General features: G+C 42.8%; 1 protein-coding gene across 2 annotated transcripts in view; it reads right to left on the bottom strand.

Annotated features, from left to right (window-relative positions):
• Positions 1-2,412: 2,412 nt before the first annotated feature.
• Positions 2,413-21,506, bottom strand: part of NR4A3 (nuclear receptor subfamily 4 group A member 3) — a 35,085-nt gene continuing 15,991 nt past the window's right edge. For both annotated transcript variants that reach the window (XM_080668227.1, XM_080668228.1), the window contains 3 exons: positions 15,928-16,127; positions 13,891-14,069; positions 2,413-2,973 (listed from right to left, as the gene is read on the bottom strand). In XM_080668227.1, coding sequence (XP_080524353.1) covers positions 2,726-2,973; positions 13,891-14,069; positions 15,928-16,127 — 627 coding nt within the window. In that variant the 3' untranslated portion in view covers positions 2,413-2,725. The remainder of the gene's footprint in view (positions 2,974-13,890; positions 14,070-15,927; positions 16,128-21,506) is intronic.

Below are 21,506 nucleotides of genomic sequence, written 5' to 3'. Positions count from 1 at the left end.
CTGAGCTAGCTCGGTCATCCACTCTGTATAAACTGTGTGTCCACGTGAAGACAAAAAAAGAGAGTTGAATTGACGGATGGTGTGGGAGCCTCCCAAGGCTCTCAATAGTTGCAATGACTATGGAAGACAGAGGAACACTGGCTGTAATCTTTATGTTCAGCACTAAGTGTCTGGGCCTAATACTAAGAATCTTCTTCAGTGCTTCCAACCAATCGATAGTACAGTTAAAAGGTCTTCTTCCTTAAATCGGATGGGTGTAAAAATAAAAAGGAACAGCATTTCTCTAGAGCTCTGTGTGTGTTTTTTTCTTTTCTTTTTCAGACATGACAAAAAAACAAGGACTGACTTTCCAATACTAATGGTGCACGAAACGGTTATGTATGCACAGTACTTCTAACTCATTCAAATTCAACTTGAATTTGGTCTGAAGCTACCTTATATGAAATGTTAGCTTTCCTGATATTGAATAATGTTTATTATGTTCGCATATAAGCTGAAAAAGGTAATGCAAAAGTACTACTTTACTCATGGTTATTATTAGGTAAAATATAAGTATTTCTGGTTAGTTTAAAAAGCCTGTTTTCCTATAGATGAAGTAAGTTGAGTAAAAAGACTATGGAAAAGAGACTTAGGTCCTAGACTTGATTCTGGTACTAGCTCTTTGACCTTGGTTAACTCTTTACCCTTTGCTGGGTCCGTTTTCTCCTCTATGAATTTTGGGGTTGGGGTGGACTAGCTGACAAGTCGGCCCCTTCCAAGTTTTAACATTCCAAGATCCTAATATTCCAGATGCTATCATCTTGATATAAAAATAATAATCTTTCATAAAAGCTCACACAAACATAATATATGATCAGCTATCAGAATGACTCTTGGAAAAAAAACGTATATGGTTTGCTATCTGGGTTCCTCTTTGCAGCAGTTAGGCAATTCATTTGGCATCTGTTTGATTGTATAATTTAATGACAATATAAACAGCATATTTTTGTTATTTTTCCTTTAAAAAGCAAAAATGACTCAGAGCTAACAAAAACTACTGTGACATCAATTTGACATTCAAAGTTGGTTTCTTAGCAAAATGGCCAAACATATTTTGACTTGATACAGAATATATAATATAAAGACTTTTAGACCTAGAAATCTTCAAACATTATATTTGAATTTAGCAAAACATAAGCAAAATTTTAATATCAAAGTGCTAAACAGTACTGCCTTAAAAGTCACTGCAAATGAACCATAAAATAACCGCATGGGAAGTAACATTTATTGTACAAATGGTTAATAAAAAGACACATTATAAATATATATATGTAACCTGCTATATTTATATATATTTGCTTATTTAATTTCTAGTTGGCGTATCCAAGTCACTGTGAACACCCCATTTAAGTACTCTGTAACTCAGCTTCCAGGAGCTGGTGGTCTTGCAATAAATACAGGCAAAGCTATTATAATATAACGTGCATACAAATGTTTATACAAATAAGAACACTATGCAACAAATTATCTCATAGTAATATGGCATTAACAGTATAAACATACAAAAGGGAGTACGAACACGGAATGTTGAAATGCAGCCCATTAATCCTTCCTAGTACTCACATTCATACTACTTTTTAAAAAATAAGACTTGCTTACTCTCCATAATCATCTCTGTAACTGATAACAAAAATTAAATTGTATATATTAAAAACCTTATTACCCCTGGTGTTTACCCTGTATGATCCAGTTCCTATTTTTTGCATGTTCTTACCTATAGGGACCAAACACTTGAGACTCACTGAACGCTGCTGGGCTTCTGCATGACTGTGTAAGTCACTTGCTATAACTGAAGGAAGTTTAGGGAACTAAACAGTTGTATGCAATCCATCTTATAATCTGAGCCCCCTTCAGGACAGCTGGACAGCCAGGGCAGGGATCTGGATCCATAAGAATGGCCTGAAATACTGGATGGACCATACCTCAGAAGGATTCTACAGGGCAGGTGGACAAAAACCTCTGCTAGGAAATTAGCACTTGTCCTTTGCTAACTTGCCTCCTTTGTATTTCTGTATAAAATAAAGGAGAGTTAATAGACAAGACTTAGTAAGACAGCACTTTAAAAATTGCACTTGTATATGGAAGCGAACAGCCATTATCATTTTGCTATGTCTGATTTATAGGTTATCGTCCATCTTTCACCATTTGTTAAAATAAAGGAAGAAAGAAATTAAGATGAGGGAATTTCTGCCTTGTTTGCACCACATATGTACCCTTGATACAGGAAGTATATTCTAAAGCGATCATCTCAAGACAGGTCCTACCCTGGTGAACAACGCTTGGCTGTTCTTGTTTTTAAATACAAAGAAACTATAATTGTATTCCCCAGAAACAGTTTTCAAACAGTTATATTATCCTTTTTTTTTTTTTCTTCCCTGCTGGGATAGCATCATCCAAAAGTGCTTTGTTAGCAATTTCTTAGAAAACCCTCATGAACTATAACCCCCGCCCCACCCCAAACCCAAGCCTAAATATAAAACACAACCCCAACACAATACTCTGCAAGTTTTCTGGCTTTAGGCTGTAAGGAAAAGTGCCAGAAAAAAAAAAAAAGTCTTTCCTTTTGTCAGGAGCTGCTTTTTCTCTTAAGGAAGGACAGGAATGGAAGGTGTCCAGACCCCTCCCTCTGCTGCTCAGCAAGCAGGCGCTAGCAGATGAGGCGGCTCCCTGCTCAGGCTGCTCCTCCTCAGAAAGGCAGGGTGTCCAGGAAGAGCTTGTCGATGATGGAAGGTGGAGACACCAAGTCTTCCAGCTTCAGGTAGAAGATGCGCTGGAGACCCAGGGTGCAGATCTTCCGCAGTTCTACCAGGGCACCCAGGACCTTGGGCTCCGTGGGCTCCAAGGCCTGTCCCTTACTCTGGTGGTCTTTTAAGCTGCTTGTGATCTTGTTGCATAGCTCCTCCACTCTCTTTGGTTCTTTTAACCCATGTCGTTCTGCAGAGGCATAGAAAAGAACACGTTTAGGAGGCAGTTACATCTTAAGAAACCGTGAATCCCTAATCAAGGCCTGTTCTGCCAGTTGAGATGGCATTTTACAAAGTGCCCTCCCTCTTAGAGGTAGTTCTTTGAATCTCAGTCTGTCACTCACTGTGTGCCCTTGAATAAGTCCCTTAACCTTTAGGGCCTGGTTTCCTTATAAAATGAAGATAACAACATACCCAATTCAGGGTTTCTGGGAAGATGAACTTAGGTATATAATGCAGATGAAGTACACAGTTTCCTGCATGAGCCACATGGACTGAATGACAGGATGGTTATTATTTTGCACACCTTATCCTACTGAGGTCTTACAAAAGCTCTGTCAGGAGGCAACTCCTTTTCAGAGTGACCTGGAAGCACATCCAGGCAAATGAATGAAAGTTTCCATCTTGACGAGCTCTCTTGGCGGCGGGGCGAGGGGGGGGAAGGGGGGACGGGGGGGGAGGCTCTAAGTCCCATTGGCTAATGCAAGGGCTGCTCTGCAAGACCCAAAACAAAGTGCACTCCTGTGTTTTCGTGGTAACCAGCATTTTGAAAAATCCAGTTTATCTTTTCCTTGTTTTCCGCCTTGAAACACTCAGGTAGCTGTACCTGGCAGTCTGTACTAAACATGTATGTCCTCCTGCTGTGGAGATGGCAAAGTCACAGAGAAGGGAGGAGGCTCAGAAGGAGACAGCGCAGGCATTTTATCATGTGGCTAGACATGGACACCAGTATCTTTTTTTTTTTTTAAATAAAACAATATATAAAAGAGCCCCACGTTAAATATCATGACCTCTTATTTTATGTATAATGTTAAGTGACTTTTCCAGTCTTCTGAGGCAGATGCTACCTCTTGCCCCAGAGCAATGCCCCTTCTCCCTGTAATGAGAAAGAGCCTGCCATCCAGCACCAATTACTTTGCTCCCTCAGCATGAAGGTATCAAAGCCTCCTTCCTAGTGAAGACCTTGGCCCCAGCTAGCTCAGTCAAAGTTTTCATCTCTCAGTACACTGACATGTAAAATAATAATTTGTGAGAGATGAAAAACATCCATCCAATCGGAAATCACGTTTGAGTTTCTAATTTCCCCAGCATTAATGTTTTTAGTTGGGAATAGTTTTGTTACCAAAGTTATGTCCTTAAAGCGTAAGTCATCAGAAAAATGAAGAAACTCTCCAGACATTTTTTTCTTCCCCTCTTGCCCTAAATTAAAGGAGGTCCGGGGACCAGGAAATCTGCCTTCTTTCCCAGCTTGGCTAGTTGTGTTTGAGTTGTTCCCTTTCTAGGGCCCATCTTAAGAGGAGGAGGTTGGACTTAATGACCTCTAAGGTCCCTTCCAGCTTTGAGGTGTTAAAATCATATTCGGGTCCAACCATGAACATTGCCAGCAGCATCTCAATAGATTGTAAACCTAAGACAATGCCCGATGTGTGGCAAATGGCATAGCCAAAAACAAAACAAAACAAAACAAAGCAAAAAAAAAAACAACAATGAAGTCCCCTAATTCCCAAGCTTTGCAGTGTATAATTTTGCTTTCTCCAGGAAACTAGCTAATCAGTCCAGAGGCAAATCTGTCCCCATGGTTTACCTTTACTCAATACATGCACTCAAGAGTGAACTTCAAGAGTAACCCAGCCTGCAATAGTGTTCTGCCTAAAAGTTTTATTTGCCCTCCAAAGCAAAAACAAAACAAAACAAAACAAAAAACAGAGTGCAAATTTGGCAGTATATTTCAAGAGCTAAGAAATGTTCGCTGCCTCTGACCAAGTAATCCCACTCACTGGAATTTATCTGAAAGAAAAATTCAACAGGAGAATAAAACTGTATGCATGAAGATATCTTGGATAAGCATTATCTATTTTAAAAACTGGGAAAAGATAAAGGGTGGAAGAACAGAGGAACCGTTAATTAAAAAATAGTATGTCCACGTAATGGAAGATTCTATAGACATCAGAAAGGACAAATACTAACGCTATAAAGCAACATGGAAAAATACATAACATCACATTAAATAGAGAAAAGAATATGAAATGGTCTCTAAGCTGTGATTACATCTATGTAAAAATTATTTCTTCATCTAGGGAAGGATGAAAGAAAACGGAAAAGTGAAAATATTTATGAGATTGTCAGATAACTCTTTCCTTTTTTAAAAAAAATTTCCAGGCTAATGCTAGTTGTATAACAAACAATGTTAAAATAGAACAAATGGGGATTCGGTCCTTTGTGAAGCCTTCTCCTAGCCGCAGCCTGATCACACAATCATCTTGCTGATAGTACATTCTATTAATACTGAGCTATCTCAAATTAGGTTCGTAGCCCAGAGAGAGATGCTTCTCCCAGAATAAAATAGCAATCCCTTGATTTAGGCTTTCCCTTCCTTTCCGTGCCTCATGTCTTGAATTATATTCAAGATACCATATTCATGATCAGCATAAAGAAACTGAGCGATGTTGCTGGCTGGGTTTCGGAAGAGAGTTGATTATGGAGCCTTGTAACCAGACTTTCTCATGGCCAAACTCACAAAAGGTGCCTCGGAGTTTTCCCTGCTCTCCAACCAGTGGTGACTGCTCAATAACTATGGCAACCATTATTTATTCAGTGAATTCAAGTGGAGATCGATACCTCCTGCCAGCTGGATCAACCCTAGGCCTGGAATTCCTTGAGGAATTCAGAGACACTCCTGTTAGAAGCCAGAGGCACCTCCTTTGTTGTTCTGAACAGCTACTGGATTTGTGGCTTCTTTACTTTTTCAAAAGGGCTGAGATAAAATTCAGTCTCCATGCAAACTACTGCCAGCAGCCAGCAAGGTTTTCAAATCACTAGGGAGTCACTAAGTGTCTAGGCGCTTCCTAGTAATTTGAAATTCCTCAAAACCCCAATCACTGACATTTTAGCTTAAGGGACCCCCTTTCTTCTCGCAGCTCAGTAAACATGGCTGCAGAGCTGATATTCAGAAAGTTCACTAATTCAGGAGGAAATCAGACATTTGAATTACCCCCTTTCCTAGGAATTATACACAGATTTTAGTTTAAGATCTTTGTCCACAATTAAACAGAACAAGTTTCTCGGTGTTCCTTGCATTTTGATCTACATCATTTTTACCCAGTACTTCAGTATTCTAACTCAGCTTTATGTAGTCAAAACTTTAAAATACAACTTCTAGAAATGGTTAAGTAACGAATTTATGTGTCAGAACCAAAATGATTTGAGTCATTTAGTTCAAACTACCACCTAAGATAAGAATCGCCACTACAAGATACTACAGAGAATGCCGGGCACCAGCTGGACTAGGAGTTCACTATTTCACCTGATAACAAAATACAGGGGTGGGAGAAACCAAGATGGCGGCATAGGTAAACACCTAAACTGCTGCCTCGCACAACAATTTCAAAACTACAACTAAAAGACAAAACAGACATCATCCAGAATCACAGGAAAGCTGGCTGAGTGGAAATTCTACAACTAGAAGGAAAGAGAAAAGCACATTGAGACTCAGAGGAGCTGCAGGAGGCAGAGGTACTGAGACGCGCGTGCGGAGAGGACTGGCAACTGAGTACGCGGCTGGCTTTCTCAAGTGGGAGGGAGACAAAAGCTCCCGACTGCACTGAACTTCAGTTCCGGGTGAGACTCTGGGGACCCAGGCTCATTCGGAAAGAAACTGGACTGTCAGGAAAGAGAAAAGCACACTGAGACTCAGAGGAACTCCGGAAGGCAGAGGTACTGAAGCGTGCACGTGTAGAGGGCGGGCAACTGAGTACACGGCTGGCTTTCTCAAGCGGGAGGGAGACAAAAGCTCCAGGCTGCACTTAACTCCAGTTCCGGGAGAGACTCTGGGGACCCAGGCTCATTCGGGGAGAAACTGGACTGTCTGGCAGCGGAAGGAACTCAAGGGCGGCTTTTTCTCAGAGGTGCTTGCAGCAATTACCACGGGACACTGAGACACAGGGGCCTATTAGGGCAGGGCTGATGGGAAACCAATGCTGTCTGCTCCACCCTGAGACTCCGCCCCATCCAAGCTGAGCACAGAGGCTTTTGCAAGTCTTATCTAATAAGGGTGTCTCCAGCACAGAAGTTCTCCCAGTGTAGACACATCTGATCCTCACAGCCAATTGGCCTGGAGGTCAATTCCTCCCAGTGATACCAACAACAATCAAGGCTTAACTACAGCAAGACTGTGCACACAGCCCACAAAGGGGTGCACCAAGAGTGTCCACCTCAGGTAACTGGGGAGGCTGAGTCACTGGGCCCTATAGGACACCTACCACACAAAGCTACTCTATCAACTCAGGGAAGCAGTGAAAATGCAGAGACAAAGAAACAGATCACAAATGAAAGAAATGGAGGAAAGCAAACGACTGAATATAAAGTTCAAAACCACGGTTATAAGGTTTTTCAAGAATTTCCTAGAAAAGGCTGATAAATTTAGTGAGACCCTCGAGGATATAAAAAAGGACCAACCAGAAATTAAGCATACACTGACTGAAATAAAAAATATTATACAAAGATCTAACAGCAGACTAGAGGATCGCAAGAATCAAGTCAAAGATTTGAAATACAAAGAAGCAAAAAACACTCAACCGGAAAAGCAAAAAGAAAAAATCCAAAAATATGAAGATAGTGTAAGGAGTCTCTGGGACAACTTCAAGCATACGAACATCAGAATTATGGGGGTGCCAGAAGAAGACAGAGAGCAAGATACTGAAAACCTATTTGAAGAAATAATGACAGAAAACTTCCCCAACCTGGTGAAAGAAATAGACTTACAAGTCCAGGAAGCGCAGAGAACCCCAAACAAAAGGAATCCAAAGAGGACCACACCAAGACACATCATAATTAAAATGCCAAGAGCAAAAGACAAAGAGAGAATCTTAAAAGCAGCAAGAGAAAAATAGTTAGTTATCTACAAGGGAGCACCCATATGATTGTCAGCTGATTTCTCAACAGAAACTATGCAGGCCAGACGGGAGTGGCAAGAAATTTTCAAAGTGATGAATAGCAAGAACATACAACCAAGATTACTCTACCCAGCAAAGCTATCATTCAGAATTGAAGGTCAGATAAAGAGCTTCACAGATAAGAAAAAGCTAAAGGAGTTTATCACCACCAAACCAGTATTATATGAAATGCTGAAAGGTATTCTTTAAGAAGAGGAAGAAGAAGAAAAAGGTAAAGATAAAAATTATGAACAACAAATACATATCTATCAACAAGTGAATCTAAAAATCAAGTGAATAAAAAAATCTGATGAACAGAATAAACTGATGAATATAATAGAATCAGGAGCATAGAAAGGGAGTGGACTGACAATTCTCGGGGGGAAAGGGGTGTGGGAAGAGACTGGACAAAAATCGTACACCTATGGATGAGGACAGTAGGGGGGGGCGGTAAGGGCAGAGGGTGAGGTGGGAACCGGGTGGAGGGGAGCTATGGGGGGAAAAAAGAGGAACAATTGTAATAATCTGAGCAATAAAGACTTATTAAATTAAAAAAAATACAGGGGTGAACAAAAGTAGGTTTATAGTTGTTTGTGTGGAAAATAATGAAATAATTAATAAATAATACAAGAATAAACTTTTGCATACTCACAACTGTAAACCTACTTTTGCCCACCCCTGTATATTTGAAAGCACTTTCCACTATACTTTTACCTAGATTCTTTTATCACACCCTCACAATAACCCTTTGAATTAGGCAGGACACACATAATCTTTATTTAATAGATAAGGTAAGGCTCAAGGAGTAAAGTTACTTGCCCATGGTCAAAATTTACAAGGGGTTATTTTCTTTCACTCCAAGTCCAGAAATACCAGGCTGCCTTGAACATTATGTTAGAATGTCCCTCCTCCTTCAGCCTCCCTGTAACTCCCTCCTACACTTTGTGTACCTCATTAACTAATTGATTAATTACTTCTTTCCACAAATATTTATTGACGACCTACTTACAGCCACTGGGGTTAGAGCAGTGAACTAAACAGACCGCAGATCACACTTCTAACCTGTGTGGTACCTAAGAACACTGCTGGCTTACTGTGTATTTAGCTATCCATGCCATAGACATCTTTGCGAAGAGAGAGAAGAAGGGGAGGCACGGAAGAAGAGGAGAGAGAGAGGAGCGAGATTTTAACATCACCTAGTTAAAATCTACTCATTCTTAAATCACAGATCAAATTTCTTTCAAGGAACTTTTTCCCTTTTACTCTCAGTCTAGATTATTTTTTCTATTTTTTTTCTCTGAAGGATATAGAATCAGATATTTATGTGACTATTACCTGCCTCCTCCTTTAAATGTAAGCTCCATGGGGGCACGGACTGTGTTGCTCACTGTCGCATCTCCAGCACCAAGCCTACCGCATTGGAGATGCCGGAAGCACAGAGACCAGGCCCCACAGTGGATTCGCTCTCATGCTCATTCCAGGACATACAGTCACTGAGTACAGTAGCCTGTCCTCTTTTTCTCTTCTTGCTATGACATTTTCTATGTGGTTTAACAAGTGTTCAAAGCAATTCCATTGTACCCGCTTTTCCCCCAAAATGTGCTGAAGTGTTCTACGGCCATGACTTTGCTACACGGCTCCCTTGGTTTGCAATGTCCTTCCTCTATATCTTGCCATGTCTAGAAACCACCTCCTTGGGAAGCCATTCATGATCAGCACCTCCATCTTTCTGCACCCCCAAAATGTTAGCAGTAATCTGGACTTCCCCTGCACTGACTCTGTCCCTTTTAAGGACCTGAGCACTAACCACCATACATGAGTTCATTGCATCGTAATCAGATATGACTTCCTAGTAACCTATATACTTTCTGACAGCAGAATTCACGCATGGCTCATCTCTGCATCCCTGGAGACTGACACTGTGCCTGAAATACAGACGGCACTCAATATCTGTGTAATGAATGGATACTTATAAACTGACAATTTCACACAAACTTTCTATTTGGGGGGACTTCTTATTTACTAATCACAATGAACTGCAACTAGATATCACCTCCTTGGTATCCCATCAGAAGCTAAGCACTTTCATTACTCCTAGGACAGGGATATGGCACTGGCAAAAAGGAATGGTTAGGGTGGATGAACTGGGACCTAAAAACATTTCACAACCACAACTGTGGGGAACTCCCTTTTACTGTACGGAGGAAGAGTGATCTGAAAGAAACCATTTCCTGCCCCACCTCTCCACCAGTCACATAGAGAGAGGTGGAGGAAGAAGAAGAAGAAGAAAAAGAAAAAGAAAAAGAAAATAAAAAAAGCTATGTTTGTACAAACTAGCAATACTGTCCAGATTCTTAATTTTCCTGGAAGCAAGACGGGTTTGACTTTTAAGATCCTGTTTCCTTTCATGAGTTCACTGTGGTTTAGGAACAGACAATTCTGGGTTGTCTGTTTTCTGATGCCAATAGCCCAAGTGATATCCCACAGTCACCCTTTTTGATCAATGGAGTTCATTCAGAAGTCAAGATTTCACGGGAGCCCATATTCGAATGAAAGTAATATCCACAAGGCGCACTGCTGCTTCCCAGGCATTGTCTTTTCTGCCACTTCCTGATGCTTTCACACATGTCAAACTCCTTCCCATCCAGCAAATCACAAAAAGAATACTGTTGCCAAAACCGGTTTGGCTCAGTGGATAGAGCGTCAGCCTGCGGACTGAAAGGTCCCAGGTTCGATTCTGGTCAAGGGCATGTAACTTGGTTGCGGGCACATCCCCAGTAGGAGGTGTGCAAGAGGCAGCTGATCGATGTTTCTCTCTCATCGATGTTTCTGACTATCTATCCCTCTTCCTTCCTCTCTGTAAAAAATCAATAAAATATATTAAAAAAAAAAAAAAAAAAAGAATACTGTCAGGTCCAGAAAGGAGAGAAGGGGGACTTATGTTACAACCACAGCACCTAAAACAACCCGCTCTGCACAGGCTGGCAGGGCTGCGGGCAGGACCTGGAACTCCACCATAAAAGACTTGGCCTCTTTTAAGTCAGCTTAATTGCTTTAATATTATTGTCCTTTTTTTGAGCCTCTCTCAAACATCCAAGGAGAAATTCACCAAACACACTGCCTGTTTCCTCATGTCACTGAGACTGATTTTGGACCCCAAAGGGAAGGGACAGGCATATGCCTATTTGAGGGAGTCCCTGTCACCATCCCTCCAGATGGAACACAGGTGGATCGACTGCCTATTCTGAATTCAGTTTGGCTGCATCACAAACCTAATTTTATGTAATCCTTACTGCTGCCTCATGGAATACATGTTGCTTTTCCCATTTTACAGGTGTGGAAACTGAAGTTCAGAGAAATAAAACGCATTACTCAATGGCACCTACTTATTAAATAGGGGATCCCAGATTAAAACCTGGGGGAAGTGCTGGATCCCAAAGTCCATGCTATGTCTGCCATACCAGACTGCCTCCTTCCCGAGCAAGTCCCCACACAATGGGCAGCAGGCTGAGCAGCCATAACCATAGGACACACAGCACAGTGCAGGCAGAGACAGGACTGGCACCGCCTTCTCCTAATCCCTACTCTGTATTTTCACCACTGAACTGTCCAATGTTCTCCACGTTGGGACTTCCTGGCCTCACAGTTACCTACTAATATTTACTTGACTTTGGGCCCTCCTCTTAAACTACAGCTCTTACACCTGGACTGGCCTTTTCCCTCTGAGTCTCTTTTCTGCTATAATTTGTGCTCAAAACCCACTGCCAGGGCAGATCTTTCTAAAGTGCAAGCGTTCACATGATGCTCCTGGTCAAAACTTTCCTGTGGCTCCCCACTGCTCTCAAGATAACCTGCAACCTTCTCACCTATGTGTAAAAGGTTCTTCATGTCCAACCCCACCCTTACCTAGCATGGCAGTCTCATTTCCTATCATGCTACTCTTTTTAGAGATTTCCTTCCTGAAACTTTTAACAGCCACAGTTTCAATGGCTTTAGCAAATTTTTATTTGTGCCTAGAAATCACGCTCCTTCCATTTTAGTTTGGCGACATCGTATCTTCTTTTGAGAAGACCTCATGTGACCTCTTTTGAGAGACCACCCCCCAACCTTTGGTCTCTCAGCACTTTGTACCCACTCCCTCATCCCCACCATGGCACTCAACACTTTGTATCACATGCATCATCTCTGAAAACCTACTGACATGCCAGAGTGCCTAGATCAGCGAACACTTGTTGATTAACTACAGAGATTTGCTGATTTCCATAGAGATGTGGCAATGTACTGGGTTTATTTACAGAAAGCCAAGGCTGACTCTAGATTGTGTTTCTGGTGTGTGTTTTTTTTTTTGTCTGTGTGTGTGTGTTTTTTTAAATTTGCTAAACTCCATACTCCCCAGTTTTGAATGTTTAACTGTCCTAGAAAGAGCTGAATGGTTTTGAAATTGAGCTGAAGAGCTTTAGTTGAAAGACAGCCTTTGAACCCATTTCATTACAGTCCTGCTGGAGTGATATGCTTGTCCTTGAATGTGCTTATTATTTTTCTTCAGGTGCTCCTGTATGCCATTTGAAAGTCCTTTAAATGGAGTCCATATCCTTTAAGACTGCCTTTATTTCTGATGTGTTAGTGTCTCCCTTGGAATTCTCTGTCAGGTGCCATCAAAAGAAGGGAGTTTCTCAGCCAAGACCAAAGACCACTGGGAGGAGGTAAAGTTCTACTTGGAATACTGAGGGAATAAGCTAGTGTCTGATTCCTACTGTAGCACATGCCATTTAATTGTCTTTGCCTCCATGTAAATCATTCAGGGATGAACCAGCCTAGCGTCTTAAGGTACTCAGACATATCTCACGTTGGCTAACAGTGAGGTCCCAAGAAGGTGCATGGAAACAATGCACATCTCTGACGATCAGAAACAAGGGCCCATCTTGCCAAAGGATGCATTTGGTCCCCTGTGAAACTCATCACCTGCCTGAAAAGCATGTTTTCTACAGTCAAGAGGGTATTGAATCTAAACCTCAATTCTTAGTCCAATAGCCTAGGCTGTGCTTCAGTCTGATGAAAAGAATGGGAGGTGAGCCCTAGGTGTGGCTAGCCTCTTAGGGAGCCTCCACCTGTTGTCACTGCCTCACCAGGCCCCAGTCTGGCCAAGAAGGATGAGAACACACTGGAAACTCTGAAAGTATCAAGACACAAAGGGAGCTGGGGCCTTGGGTCTCAGGACCAGCCCCAGGGAGATGGAATCTTCTCTCTTACCTGATATGCCTTTCTAGTTCTCTCTCTCTCTCTCCCCCCTCTTCCCCCCGCTCCCTCTACCCCTTCTCATTCCATCTTGGGACCATTTATGTCCCAAAAGATAGAAGGAGAGACACATCTAAGGACAGAAAGGCATAATATAGAAATCAAATAAGTTTTATGCTTGTTTCTTCTTTTGAAAATGATTGAGTTGAGCCATTTTTTGCTGTGTACAAGTATCCATTCTCTCACTCCCCTGCCAATCAAAGTTGTAAATTAATAAATAAAGGTGTGTTTCATATGTGTAGTTCTTTGGTTTTACTTTAGGTCGATAGCCAAGGACTGGAGAGAGGGGAAGACTTGCCCCTCAGTCCCTCAGGAGCAGGCTGGTTAAGCTAATCTTCCTTTGGAACCCGTGTGAAAATAACCCTGAAGCAGCAGTGCAACGCTCAGCAGAGCACCTGTGGAAATTTAGATGTTCATATATTGGGCTTGTTGACAATGATAACTCAGTATGAATCCTCTCTCCTTGAGGTTCCTGACAACAAGTTGCAGATATACGTCTCTTATTTAAACTAAGTAAAATGTCGCAGATTTCAGAACAGTGGCAGTCGTTTTCCTAATTTTCTGGTGTGTATGACAGCCAAAGCCAGACTCCACCTTAACACAGGAAAGGAGAGAAAGGGGGACAGCAGGGTCGCTTCAGGTGACAGCAGGGTGGTGCTTACCTGTGATCATGCTCAGTGCTGATAGGCATGCTAAGGCTTGGATATCAAGGTTCAGGCTCTGCAAACTTAAGGAAAAGTCTTTAATGGAGTCGAGCCACTCCCCAAATCCACGAAGGCACTGAAGTCGGTGCAAGACAAGTCCATTGCAGAACACAAACTTATCTTCAGCAGTGTTTGACCTACGAGAGAAAGTCAAGGGGGTTGGGGCGTAGAAACACATTCAATACGTCTGTTCCGTCTATCCAATGGGATAACATCGTAACACTCGGGCACCCAGACAGCCATGGGTGCAGTGTTCAGAACCCAGTGTGGTGCTGTCAAACCTGCCCAAACACCCTTGATGAACACCCACCATCACTTGTCTATGCTAGCTTCCTGAGTGAGCACCAATCCCTGGGGAAGCTGCCAGGCTCTGTTGTGGGTTCACCCTGCTTTCCATAGTGGGGCTCATAGGGCTATTTCTAAATCTGTCCTGATAGTGTATATCGGTCCATCAGTATCCCATACTTCTCTCATGAAAGGTGCCCTTGAATTTCTAGGTGGACATCACCACTCAGCCGGGGGCTTTGGGCACGCCTTTACTCTCTCTGGGTTTCCTTTTCCTTATGTATAAACAGGAGTTTTAATGGCTACCTTCTAAGATTGTCGAGGGAATTAATAAAATACAGGATCTGAAATCATGTACAATGCCTGGTATACAAGAGGAGTATTAGGTGTAATTAATTCTGAGTTCCATGTGGTCCTAACTTTAATCTTAGCCTTCCTTTAATTTCCAAATTGCTTTCCACATATTTATCTCTTTCAGCCTACTGCACTAACAAGTTAATATCTCTAACTGGGCCTCTTGGATGAAGAGTTTCATTCATTCATTCACTAGTCAAGTATTTCCTGAGCACCACGTATGTGCCATTCCTAGAGCCAGGCACGGGAGGAAACTTGGTGACTAGAGCATGCAGAGGGCTTGCCCACATGGAGCTAATCATGTACTTAATCCTATGCTGCCTGCCTAACAGATGATAGTCACATCGTTGGCTTGGGTCCTTCATACAGCAGATTAGCTGTAATGATGCTAATTACTGGCACTCCAGTTGTAATTCCCCCCGTCTCTCCCACAGATCCCTCCACAGAGGTACACAAGGACCACTCAATCTCAGAGTTTAAAACCTGGACCTCAGACCACTGGCATCAGAATCACTGGAGCATGAGTTAAAATGCAGATTTGTGGAATTCTTCTAAGACAAACCAATATAGCTGGGAATGAGGCATGGGAATTCGCACTTTAAACAAGAATTTCTGCTAACACAATATCAAATTGGAGGGGATGGTAAGGAAGAGAATGAGGGGGAAGGGACATCCTTTCCCTATAATATTTGGTGAAATGTTGGTACCATCTCCTGAAATTATATAACGGCAGGGAAGCAAGGAATTTAAAATGTTACCCATGCTGAGATTCTAGGTCCCAGCTTTTTTGGAAAAGAACTTCGCTCTGTGCTCGGTGTCACTGAGCATGAAAGGTTGAACCAAATCTTTTGATCTAGGAGCTATTCTCTTGGAGTAAACACTGGGGGTTGAGAGGCAGTGGGAACTCTTTAGAGGCCCATCTGGTGTACTAGAACGGTGACTTGTAAATAGAAACCCGTGAGGTAAATGCAATGTTCTCAACAAATACACGCTCCCAGGAAATACCTTACGCACCATGGGACTCTATAGAATCCCAGAGTGTTGGCATTACAAGGACCTTCAGAGATCACCACACCCAGCCTCCTCATTTTACAAAGAAGGGAACGGAACTTCCGATGAGGCAAGTGGCCTGCTCAGGGTCGTACAGCAAATCCATGTTAGAACTGAGGGTAGAAGCCAGGAGTCCTGGCTTCCAGTCCAATGCACTCCCCACTACTCAGTTTTTTAATGCCTGATCATATTTGATATTTCCTTCTTGAGCAACCTTCTCCCTGATGACTCATTTGCAAACACAGCAGGTTTCAAACTTCTTCAAAGGAAGGAGTGGACTAAAGTAGATAAAATAATAGTAATTACCTGATGGAAAGTCTGAGAACAAACAGCTCCAAAAAGGCTGATTCTATAAGTAATGTCTGATCTTCTTTGGGAAGATCAGTAAATCCAGGGATCTTTTCTGCCCAGCTTCTGGATACATCAATGGAGGCTGTCAGAAGGTTGTAGAACTGTTGTACATGCTCAGCATCTGTGCCTGCAGCGGCCTGGTCAGAAGGACAGTACTAGAATGCAAACCACAGGCAGCAGCGTTATCTCAGTTCAACGGGGATGACAGCATCATTTGCAAATGGGCTCTCCCAAGGCTGTCTAAGCCTGAATCCTTACTTTTAGGTCCCATAGTTGATAAAACTCTTTGCATTCACAGTCTCATCTGATTCTCACAGTGGCCCCATGATATAGAGTGAAGGTTGTTACCACTTAATAGACAAAGAAATTTGCTGAAGTCCCATCAGTGCAGTGGTGTTCAGTCCTGACTGCAATCATCTGGGGAGCTTTAATAAACACTCATGTCTGGGTCATCGCCACAGAGATTCTAATTTAACTGGTCTGGGTTGAGGACTGGTCATCCGGTGATTCCCAAGGGCAGCCAATGTTGAGAACCAGTATCTCAGGGGTTTGTGTCGGAGTGAACCTCCAGCACCTACTGACTCCACTAAAGTACAGCTGCCTCCAAACAAGATGCTTAATTAATCCATGGCTCTCAAAGTGAGGTCCCTGGACCAGCAGCATCAGCAACACCAGGGAATGTACCAGAAAAGAACACCTCGGGTCCTGCCCCAGACATACAGAATCAGTAACTCTGCGAGTTGGCCTAATAAACTGTTTTATCAAGATCTCCAGGTGATTCTCATGCACACTGAAGTCTGGGAATGACAGAATTAAGGAATAGAAGAAGAGAATGATTTTCGCTTGCTATAGACAGATTTCTGTGAGACAAGACAAACCAGGAAGAGGAACAGGGAGGGTGTCTCATTGGCAGGGCCCAGGCGGCTGGGTGCCATCAGACTCAGGACTGTGGCTACTTAAATTAATGAACGTAAAATAAAAATTCAGTTCCTCAGTCACACCAGCCACATTTCAAGCTCAACAGCCACATGTGATATAGAACATTTCCATCACTGCAGAACATTCTATTGAACATAATTGATCGAGAAAGTCCCAGGAGAAGAAAGATACAAGTAGGAATAAAGTCTCTACCCAGCTTTTGGATATTCTGGTAGAGTCAGCAGGGTTTTGCCGGAATCACAGGAAGACAATCTTTCCTACTTCAGGCAAAAAGATTGATACAGCAAGGTAATCATCCAGGGACAATCAACAGCACAGACAGATCTGCACAACACGCATGTGAATATGCACATCATTCCCTTCACACTAAGAGCTGCGTGTGCTTTCTCTAGGTTGATCCTCCTGGGGTATGGATTTTAATTCTTCTTTTACAAGTGAGGAAAGTGAGGCCCAGAGAAGCTCAGAGAGTCTGAGAGTTTCCAACAGCGGTATAGCCAAGACGTCCACGTGGCCTGTGGTTTCCAGGCCCAGCTGTTAGTATGTCTGATGTTACTCGCTGGTAGCCCATGGTATCGTTTTAAAAAAGCATTTTATTTTGCTCTAATTGGAGGTCTCCAGGTATGTATTCATTTGGCCCCATGTTTTGTCAGCAGCACAGTGACCGGCACCTGACTGACTCTCAATCCATAGTTGTTGAATACTCTTCGGTGAAAGAAGAGTCAGGGGAACGCCTAGGCTTGCCACAATGCCCTAACCTGGCTGGAGGAGAATCAGCCAATAAGCAGCCAGGTCCTTATTGTAGAACTACTTAGGTATGAGGAAATGAGGCACTTGTCTTAATTGGGCTCCCCCGACCCCCCTCACCCCATACCCCATTTGTGTGCTTTCCCAAGAGGCATCATGAAGGAACAAAACAAACATTGGACAAGGAGCCGAGCTACTGTAATCCTTGATTTGTCCAGGCCTCTCATTTGGGAAACAGGGTAGCTGTGCTGCTTACTTTAGAAATCTGGGGTAAATGACTCCACTTTTCGGAGCTTCCGTTTTCCCCTCTGTAAAATGGGGACAATGCCTTCCTCAGTATTTTGTTGTGATGATTACATGTGATAATATACGTGAAAGGCCTGACACATGGAACACGTTTCACAAACTATGACAGTGATGCTACTATAACGGTTATGATACTTGAAACGCTCACTGTCCCTCAGCCTCCACATTTATAAAATGGGAGAAGGTTTCTACTTTTCAGCCCTGACTATCTAGGATCCTATAACATCAGGTCCAGTTCAGAGCCCTGGATCATCCCCCTCACTGCCCAGACTCTATGAAGCCCTGGACGGTTCTGTAATGGGTTCAATGAACCACGGGAGAAAGAACCAGTCTTCCTTCCTATGGATAGTCAAGGATGGCAGCCTGATCCCGGTGCCAGATACTTCCCATCGCCTCCCTTCAGTTCACACTCTATATTAACTGCAGGAGAGTGGGGAAGGGGGTTTTATTTTACTTTCTTACTTTCTCCTCTGATATTAACCTAATTCCACATGCTCTCCAAGGGCAGGATGAAAAGCAGGGCAGGACCACGGTTAGAAAGCTGACAGCACTACATGTGAAACTCCCGAACGAGTGATAGCATGGAGCAGAGGCAGCAGATCATGGGGTCCTCCTCCAGGCTCAGGCACTGACTTGCTGTGCAGCCCTAGACAAGTCGCTTCACTTCTCTGGGCCTGTTTCTGCCTCTGAAGTAGGAAGTGACTGCCCTAGCTGATCCCTAAGGTTCCTTCTGCCTCTTGCATGCAGCCATTTTTCTGTTACTGATTTCTAGTTTAATTCCATTATGGTTTGACGGCAGACACTGTATGATTTATTTTCTTTCTTTTTTAATTGTTAAGGTGTGTTTTATGGCCCAGACTATCAGCAGTCCTGGTGAATGTCCCATGTGCTGCCTCTTGCATTCAATGGTTCTAAATGCAGCTAATCACACAGGTATAAAGTTATTGCCTAGACTTAAAAAATTTTTTTTCTTTATTGATTAAGGTATTACATATGTGTCCTTATCCTCCCTTTGTTCTCCCCTCCCCCAACACACACACACTCATGCCCTCACCTCCCTGGTGTCTGTGTCCATTGGTTAGGCTTATATGTATTGCCTAGAATTTGACCTTGATTCAGCATTGTTTTGTTTTAAAACAGTGAGTAAAATGGAGAGAAAAGGACTAAAGAATGTGAACTTTTTCCTGGGCATGGGATCTAACAGCTCCCTCTTGCACTGACTTCCCTGAAACCATGGCTCACAACTCAATAATCTCTGTGCTTCCAATATTTGCTCACCATCCCCCAGAGCACTTAGCTTCCACCCAGGGTCCCCTGCAGGCCTCTGCCCCTGCTGGGCTCACATTTCACGCATCCTGCACACAGGGAAATGCAGCCCCTGCCGGCCCTGCATGTGCAGTTTTCCCTGATGAGGCCCAGCAAGGAGAAAAGCCAGCAGGCCTGGCATGCCAGGCTCCAGCCAGACCCTCTGGGCTTCACCTGCGATGATTCTAGTCCACGTTCCAGTATTCTGGAGCCAAACTGGACTCAGCCTGGGCCACCAGTAACTTGGGGGTGAATGGAGGGTCAGCATCCAATGCTGAGGGAAAAGACTAACCAAGTATCCCCTCTGAATATCAGACTTAAAGAAATATAACAAAGCATTTTAGATTTTTTCCTCTGCCTGGCCTAGTACTTTATAAAAACCTCACTAAGGATACTGGACCTGGCGTTGGAAGAACCAGATACCCGTTTCTGCTTCTGTGCTCCCCTACATTACTCGCTCAGGGCCAAGCAGGTTTGGGGTTCACCAAAGGAAATCTAGAAATATTTGTTTATTGATCAAACATATGCCAAATAGAGAAAGACTTTAGAAATGAATCCTAACTTTTTATTCTAGTCTATATGGATAATCGATCCATCAAAAATCAGGCTTTAGCCATAGCCAGTTTGGCTCAGTGGATAGAGTGTCCTGGGTTTGATTCCTGCCAAGGGCACATGCCTGGGTTGCAGGCTCGATCCCCAGTGGGGGCCGTACAGAAGGCAGCCAATCAATGATTCTCTCTCATCATTGATGTTTCCATCTCTCTCTTTCCCTCTCCCTTTTTGAAATCAATAAAAAATATTTAAAAATCGGGCTTTACAACTAGTCAAAGATACAGTATTTCATTTACTGATGTCTAATGGTGATCTCACCAAAGCACCTGGAATGAGAATCTAGAGCTACAAACAACAATGAAAGCTATTTAAACTGAAACGAGTCTACACACTTTATATGGCAATAATGTGGCTACACAGGTCAGATGTGGGGCCGAGCCTAGGCCTAAAATAAATTATTTGAATGGGAACACCAGCCCTAAAAAAATTAGCAATATGATGCTGTCATAGCAATGTGGAATCTGGCATTTACTCTATCTCACTTATCAGTCCGGGCTAAACATGCTACGACAGCACCATACTGGCAATGGCTAAAGCCTGATTTTTGATGGATTGATTATCCATACAGACTAGAATAAAAAGTTAGGATTCATTTCTAAAGTCTTTCTCTATTTGGCCTTACAATGTTACTTTTCCCTGGGTCTTTATATATTTTAGATGTGATCACTCTAGAAGCCAAACTATATATACCTATTCTTAGGTTCTTACACTTTAAAAATTGGCAGTGAATATATATCACTCCATATTTATTCCTTTCTTATCTAATTAACTCCCCTTAAAAACAAAACCAGAAACAAATAAACAAACAAACTGCCCCCCCCCCCCCCCCGCCCCATGGCATCACAGTTATTTGGTTACTTTCTCTTTCCTTCATGAAGGTAGGAGTGTTTTTTTGTTTTGTTTTTTTAATCCTCACCTGAGGAGTGAGGATATTTTTTCCATTGCTTTTCAGAGTGGAAGGAAGGAGGGAGGGAGAGAGAGAGAGAAGAGAAACATCGATGTCAGAGAGACACATCGATTGGTTGCTTAGCACCCTTTCCCCCACCCCACCTGGATTAGGGGTGGGGATCAAACCTGCAACCCAGGTATGTGCCCTTGACTGGGAATAGAACCTGTGACCCTCTGGTGTGCAGGCCGATGCTCTTACCACTGAACAATGCTGGCCAGGGCAGGAGTGTTTCTTATTCAATAATGCGTTCATTGCTCTAGAACAGTGCCTGACACCCACGAGCCATTCAATACATATCTACTAAATAAATTAATTGCTTTCTTGAAAATTTATATCTCCATTGCTCATTCCTTCTCAGCCCAAGAAAGCTGGAAAATGGGAGATTCAAGATAAAATTGTTCTTATTAAACTATATTGGTGGTTCTCAAATTTTAGTGTGCCAATGAATTATCTGAGGTGCTTGTTAAAATATAGATTCCTGCCTGCCTTGTCCCTCCCCCCAATTCTGATACAGTAAGCCTGGGCGTGGCCTGGAAACCTGCATTTTAAGCAAATCCCCTGGCTCTTTCTTCGAGAGGCTGTCTGGGCAGCACACTTTGGGAAATGCTGACCTGTACCCACAGTGGAATTATAGCAGGCATGCCGATCAGGGAATGAGAAAGCTGGAAGGGGTCATGGG

This window comes from Plecotus auritus, assembly GCF_963455305.1.
Source record: "Plecotus auritus genome assembly, chromosome: 5".
Lineage (NCBI taxonomy): Eukaryota > Metazoa > Chordata > Mammalia > Chiroptera > Vespertilionidae > Plecotus > Plecotus auritus.
This window is presented reverse-complemented; position numbering and strand designations above follow the sequence as displayed.